The 7794-nt window shown below is 33.0% G+C and overlaps 1 protein-coding gene across 3 annotated transcripts in view; it reads left to right on the top strand.

The window, feature by feature from the left end:
- The window catches only part of ADAD1 (adenosine deaminase domain containing 1 (testis-specific)), a 51046-nt gene extending 44753 nt beyond the window's left edge, over window positions 1-6293 (top strand). For 2 of the 3 annotated variants that reach the window (XM_011978258.1, XM_011978259.1), the window contains exon 12: window positions 6127-6293. In XM_011978258.1, coding sequence (XP_011833648.1) covers window positions 6127-6240 — 114 coding nt within the window. In that variant the 3' untranslated portion in view covers window positions 6241-6293. The remainder of the gene's footprint in view (window positions 1-6126) is intronic. The other variant, XM_011978257.1, reaches the window with a different exon arrangement.
- The last annotated feature ends 1501 nt before the right edge of the window (window positions 6294-7794 follow it).

The following is a 7794-nucleotide window of genomic DNA, read 5'->3' as shown; positions in this document are numbered from 1 at the left end:
GCCCGCCACCTTGCCTGGCTAGTTTTTTGTATTTTTTAGTAGAGACGGGGTTTCACCGTGTTAGCCAGGATGGTCTTAATCTCCTGACCTCGTGATCCGCCCGTCTCGGCCTCCCAAAGTGCTGGGATTACAGGCTTGAGCCACCGCACCCGGCCCATAGTTCTTAATTTCAAAACTTTCTATGAAACTACAGTAATCAAGACAGTGTGGTACTGGCATATAGACAATGAAATATAAGTGAGAGCCCAGATACAATAAGATATTATGTCAAGTGAAAGAATGCGTAGGCCCCATATCTTGTGGTTTGATTTATATTAAATGTCTATTATAGACAAATTCATAGAGACAGAAATTAGTGGTTTTCAGGCGCTAGAGGAGGAAGAATCAGGAGTGACTGCTAATAGATACAAAGTTCTTTCTGGGTTGATGGAGAAGTTCTAAAATTAATGGTGATGGCTGCACAAATTAGTGAATACATTGAAAGCTGAATTGTACACTTTAAAAGGGTAAATTTTGTGACTTGTGAATTATATCTTAACAAAGCTGTTATAAAAGAAACAGTGGAGGCCCAAAGGGCAGTATAATGGCAGGTTCAGGGTGCTGAAGGAAAACTCCTGATAACCAAGAATTCTGTATCCAGGAAAATAATCCTTCAGAAATAAAAGCAAAATAAGAGCATTCACAGGTTAAACTAATGTTAAGAAAATGTGTTGTTAGCAGTACTTCCCTAAATGGAATTCCAAAGAAAGTCCTTGAGGCTTGGAAAAAATTGTACCAGATGATAGCAAATCCACAGGAAGGAATAGTAAATACTGAAAATGATAATTGTGTGGATAAACATGAGACCTATGAGTATGTATATGTGCATGTCTATATATTTGCTCTTATTTTCTTTTTAAAAAGTTGTTTAAAACAACACTGTGTTGTTGAGTTTATAACATAGATGCAATATATATGACAATATAACAAAGAATTTGGTAAGAAATGGCTCTATATTGAAATAAAGTTGCTGTTTTACCATAAGCCAGTATGAATCTGAAATCAAATATATAAGGTAAAGAGGTATATTGTAATTCCTAATGTAACCATGAAGAAAATAAATGAAAAATTATTGATAAAATACCAACAGAAGGATTAAAATAGTTCAGTAAAACATTTTTCTTAAACTATAGGACAGTAAGGTAAAAGCAGAGAAATTGTAAAAAGACATAAGATGTGAGAAATAAATAGTAAAATGGCAGATATAAATTCACCATATCAATAATTACAATAAAGTAGACTAATTGCTCCAGTCAAATGACAGATGTCAGACTGGGTTTAAAAAAAGCCTGATTCAAATATATGCTGTCTGCAACAGACAGATTTTAAATTCAGTCTCAAATAAATTGCAAGTTATAAGGATGAAAGAAGACCTATCATATAAATAATAAGACAGCTGGGATGTTTATATTAATATTAAATATACATGAAGAGGAGAAATATTGCTGGAGACAAAGAGCAACATCTTACAGTGGTAAAAAGGTCAATACATTACAAAGATATGTGTACGTTGGTGTAACGACAAAGCCCTAAAATATACAAGCAAAAGCTGACAGAGTTGTGAAGTAAAATAGACAATTCAGCAACTGTAGTTGGTTTTAATTCTCCTTTGTCAGTAATTGGTAGAACAACTCCACAGAAAATCGGTAAAAATATAGGATAAACACTACCAACTAATCAAAACTCACTGACCTGTAGAAAACACTCTATACAATAGTAGAATATATGTTCTTTCCAAGCCCACATGGAGCATTCTTCAGCATAGGGTCATAAAGCAAGTCTCAGTAATCTTAAAAGGATTAAAATCATGCCAAGTATGTTCTAACCACTATGGAATTAAATTAGAAATCAAGAACAGAATGAAATATGAGAAACTGCTATATATTTGGAAGTTAACTTGCCTCCGAATAACTCATGGTTCAAGGAAAAAATTGTTAGGAAAACTAAGAAATATCTTGAACTAAGTGAAAGTGAAATGTTTTATATTAAAATTTATGGAATACAGGTGGCTATTTGTAGCCACAAGTTATGCATCCTCAGATTCAGCCAACTATGGATCGAAAATATTTGGGGTAGGGAGGAAGGAAAAGTTTAAAAAAAAATACAAAAATAAAAATAATACAAATAAAATACAGTATAACTATTTACATTGAATTTATATTGTATTAGATATTATAAATAATCTAGGGATGATTTAATGAATATGAGAGAACGTCCCTAGGTTATATGCAAATACCATGCCATTTTATATAAGGGACTTGAGCATCTGCAGATTTTGATATTTCTAGAGGGTCCTGGAACCAATTCCCCATGGACACCAAGGAATGACTATATAAATAAGTACTTAGACATGTATAGCTTTAAATGCTTATATTAGAAAAGAATCTTAAAATCAGTTATTTGAGCTTCCAGCTCAAGAAGCCAGATTAAGAAGAGCAAATCAGAACCAAAGTAAGTAGAAGGAAGGAAATAATAAAATGTGATGAATCAGAATAGAAATCAGTGAAATTGAAAATAGAAAAAAAATAGGAAAAAATCTAAATCTGGTTCATTAAAAAATTAAACTTGGTAATCCTTTAGCTAGATTAACCAAGAAAAAATAACAGGTAACAGAAATTATCAAAATTTGGAATTTAAAAAAATGGTCATCACTACAGACCTTAAGAAGCTTAAAATTATTATAAGGGATTATGAACAACTGTTTGTCAACAAACAAGTTAGATGAAATGGACATATTCCTAGAAAGACACAACTCATAAAAACTGACTCAAAAATAGAATATCCAAATAAAACTTAAGAGATCGAATTACCAATTAAATTATTTTCCTAAAGAAAATCTCAGACACGTGTTATGACTTCACTGGTGAATTCTGTCAAACATTTAAGCAAACTATAATACAAATCCTACAAAAGCTCTTTCAGAAAATGGAGGAGAAAATGCTTCTCTACTCATTTTACAAGTCCAGTGTTACCCTGATACCAAAAGTGGGCCAGAAAACATTACAAGAAATGAAAACTACAAACCAGTCTCTCTCATGAAAATAAATGTGAAAATCCTTAGCAAGATATTGACAAACCAAATCCAGCAACATACAAAAAGGACTATACTCCACAACCAAGAAGGTTTATACCAGTAATGCAAGGTTGATTTGAGATCAGAAAATTACTCTATGTAACACACCATATGAATAAATTCAAGTTTAAAATTTGTATAATCTCAAAAGACATACAAAATGCATTTGACAAAGTCCAGCACCCATTCACAATAAAAACACTTGAACAAACAAGGAATAGAAGTGAACTTCCTCACATTCATAAAGGGCATCAATGAAGAGCCTACCATTGACATTCTGCTTAATAGTTAAAAGACTGAGTAACTCCTTTCCCTACTCAAGATTGGGGAAGAAGGCGAGAATGTGTGCTCTCAGCACGTATTCAGCACTGTTCTGTAGGTCCTAGCCAGTGCAGCAAGGCAAGAAAAAGGTAAAAAGGTACCTATACTGTAAAGGATGAAGAAATTTTTTTTTTCCTAAATTGTATCTTGTAGGTAAAATATTGTTTGGCAACTACCAAAAACAAACAACTGGATCATATGTGACTTTAGCAAGGTCACAAGATATAAGAGCAATGTAGAAAAATAAATTGTTTCTATACAAGGAATGAATGCTCAAAAAATTGAGAAAGCAGCTTCATCCACAGTAGCACCAAATGTGTACTTTTGTGTGTGTGTTCGTGTGTAAACACAGAGGAATAAATTTAAAAGAAATGCAAGACCTGTACACTGGAAATGATGAAACATAGATGAGAGAAATTGAAGGAGACCTAAGTAAATGGAGAGATGTACCATCATAATGCACTGGAAAACAGTATTGTTAGGATGTCACTTATCTCCAAATTAATTTATAGCTTCAAAGCAAAATTAAAGTTCCAGCAGGCTTTTGTGTAGAAATTGACAAGCTGATTGTGAAATTGATATGGAAATCCAAAGGCCTTTTTTTTATTTTTTTGAGGCAGAGTCTTGCTCTGTCACCCAGGCTGGAGTGTGACAGCATGATCTTGGCTCACTGCAACCTCCGCCTTCCGGGTTCAAGTGATTCTCCTGCCTCCCGAGTAGCTGGCATTACAGGTGCCCGCCACCACGCCAAGCTAATTTTTTGTATTTTTAGTAGAGATGGGGTTTCACCATGTTGGCCAGGCTGGTCTCGAACTTCTGACCCCAAGTACTCTACCCACCAAAGTGCTGGGATTACAGGCATGAGCCACCGTGCCCAGCGCAATCCAAAGGACATTTAAGAGCCAAAAGAATTTTGAAAAAGAACCAAGTTAGAAAACTTACAATAAGGCTATAGTAATTAAGACAATGTATTGATATAATAATAGACATATAGATCAGTGGAACAGAAATAAACCTATACACATATGATCAATTGTTTTTGTACAAAAGTGCCAATTCTATGGGAGAATCATTTTTCAACAAATAATGCTAAAATGGTGGGATATATGTGGGTAAAACAAAAAATTAACTTAGATCTTTATGTCAATCATACACAAAAATTAACACAAAGTGGACTTTAGATCTAACTCTTAAGAGCTAAAACTATAAAACTTTCAAATAAAATATGAGAAAATATTTACATTATTAAATATAAATTAGAAAATATTTACATTGTTAGGGAAAGATTTCTTAGATATGATACCAAAAGTATAACCCATAAAAGAAGAAAATTGATCATTTGACTCCAAAATAGAATACTTGCTTTTCAAAATTCATCGTTAAGAAAATGAAAATACAAACTACAGACTATGAGAAAATGCCACTTTGGAAAACGGTTTGGCATTTTCTTAAGATGATAAATGTGTAATCAGCAATTCCACTGGTATTTACATGCGTGTTTATAACAGCATTATTCAGAAAAGCCAAAAACTGGAAGCAATTCAAATGTTAATCAGCTGGTGCATACATAAACAAAATGTGTTATATCCCTGCAATGAAATATTATACCCCTACAATGGAATATTGGTCAGCAATAAAAAAGAACAAGCTACTGATACATGAAACAAACTAAATGAACTGGAAAACTTTATGCTAACTGAAAGAAGCCTGACACAACAGGATCCTTATTGTGTTAATTTATATGAATTTTTTAGAAAAAGTAAAACTCTAGAGACAGCAAATAGATTCGTGTTTGTCTGGGTTTAGGGCTGATCCTGGCACCAGGACTGCAGGTGAGTACAGTGGAACTTTTTAGAGGTGAGAGATTTGTTTCACAACTGGACTCTGCTGATATTTACATACCTCTATGAATTCATTAAAAAACACCAAACAATATACTTAACAATGAATTAATTTCATGGTATGTAAATTATATCTCAGTAAAACCAGCTTGTTAAAAATTCATTTATGTTTTCATTTATAAAAAATGAAAATTCGCCAAAATATTAATGGTGGCTATCTACCACCATTAGTTTTATCTACCACCATGGAGTTTTGTGATTACTGATAATTTTTTTTTCTTTCTTTATATTTTGTCTGTTTTTCAAATTTTCTTCAATGAGATTGATTAATCTTTTAATTTAAAATGTTAAAAAAAAAAAAAAAAGAAGAAGAAAAACTGGCCGGGTGTGGTGGCTCATGCCTCTACTACCTGAGGTTTGGGAGGCCAAGGTGGAGGACCACTTGAGGCCCGGAGTTCAAGACCAACCTGGGCAACATGCAAGACCCTGTCTCTACAAAAGATAAAAAAAAAATAGTGGGGCATGGTGGTGCATGCCTGTAGTCCTAGCTACTCAGGAGGCTGAGGCTGGAAGATGGCTTGAGCCCAGGAATTCAGTGATCATGCCACCATACTCCAGCCTGTATGACAGAGTCAGACCTTGGCTCTGAGAGAAAACAAAAAAAAAAGAATAATTGCTTTTTAGGAGTGTTGGGAAGGAAATTTTTTAGCTTCAAAAATATTAAAATGTAGGAATTAAAAAAGACTTTCATTAACTTTTTAAAATTTCAAGCTAAAGAAGCAGTATTGGGGCTACTTTTCAGAAGTTAAATGCTGCCTGTTTTCTATAATTCATTTTTTTTTTCTTCTCTAGTGTATGTCTGCCTCCTATCAAGAAGCTAAATGTAAGTTGAAATCCTACTTACAACAACATGGCTATGGATCCTGGATTGTGAAATCTCCCTGCATAGAGCAATTTAACATGTGAAATAGGCAATCCATTGTCACATTAAAAATCTTGTATTGTTTGGTATGTTTTGACTAGTAAAAATGTTTTTAAAATATTGGTGGTTTTCAACTTTCAGAATCAGAGTCTTAGCAATAGCAATGTGCAGTGATTGCTGAAAATTTCTAAATATTCCTGCCAAATTACATTGAAACATTAGAGTTTTTTACTTTTTCATTTTCTTGGAAAAGGACTTACCTATTTGAATATGTAGCCATTTTGTATTTATTTTGACAGATATTGTAAAGCCATTTTCCTTTTTGTAGTTTAATAGAGATTTCCTTTTCTTTTAAGTTTTTGCTTTAAAGCTGTCCATATGGCTACCATATTCAATGTTGTATCCTGGCATCTCACTCAGTTTTTTAAAAATTTAATATTAGAAGTTGAGAATAAAAATAATGATTCATACTCATTGATGAATTCAACAGACATTTGACTGCCTAATATTTGCCAGTCACCATGCTAGGTGTTAGTAAAGAAACAATACCTAAAACATCAGCTCTCATGTTAAAGGAGTTCATGAATGCAAACTGCACATATAAATGTAGAAAAATATTAACCATGTTAAGGAATAGTTTGATAAAGTAGTTATTCTATTAATAGAGGATTGTCATATGTACATTAAATATGATCGCCCATTTTCAGCTGTTCTACAAGATCTATCTGCACCAAATGTGATTTAATTATTTATAATTTAGATTAACAGGGATTTCTAATTTATAAGTCAGTAAAAGACTGTTTAGCATTTTACCTGTATGTCTTTATACAGTGATTAGAAAGAAAAAAAGGGAGAGTTTACTTACTTTTGAGTTAGGAGAAGTATCTTTAGTGAAATTGTTTGTCCCATACTTTAGCTTCTACATCTTATTCCTTGATTTGCAGTCACAGATATATTAAACATGATTGGTTCTCAGAGTTTGTCCCCCTTACCTTAGATCTTTACTAAACTTATCAATCTCACACCTACCCCACATGAACTGTTATAATCACAAATGAGGTGTATATAAATTGTTTTGGGTTTTTTGTCTGTTCTAAAAGTATGGTAGAATTTAGTTGATGAACAGTGAAGTCATGCTGGAAAGACGTCTTTCAGTAATCTAAACTCTACTGATACTAGGTTGAATCATGTGAAGTTGCCTTTTTGGTGGATTAAAAGGGATCAAAATATGGGCAGTTTCATGTGGATTAAAATAAACACAATATTAACAAATTCCATTTCAGTTAGTTACATAGTATTTATTGCTTATTTCTGCAACTGCTATTTCCCTGTTCAATATTTTTATTTTCTTTGCAGGGCTGTTTCTTTTCATAGCAAATGTTCAGCCTTCTATTATTTCACTTCTCCTTGATAGTAAACTTGCCTTTGAAAATACAAGATCTTTCACCTTCTCTTGGCTCTTCCATTCATAACTATTTTGCTTTTAGCTGGCACTTACAAAATGTGGGAAAGCACCAAGTACTTTTATTTGTGTCTGAAAGTTCTGCCTCATTATTAAAAGGCCCAGAATTAGGCACTGCCATGAGGATCAGTAAAAA

Source organism: Mandrillus leucophaeus, unplaced genomic scaffold, assembly GCF_000951045.1.
Source record: "Mandrillus leucophaeus isolate KB7577 unplaced genomic scaffold, Mleu.le_1.0 Scaffold191, whole genome shotgun sequence".
NCBI classification, from domain to species: domain Eukaryota; kingdom Metazoa; phylum Chordata; class Mammalia; order Primates; family Cercopithecidae; genus Mandrillus; species Mandrillus leucophaeus.
This window is presented reverse-complemented; position numbering and strand designations above follow the sequence as displayed.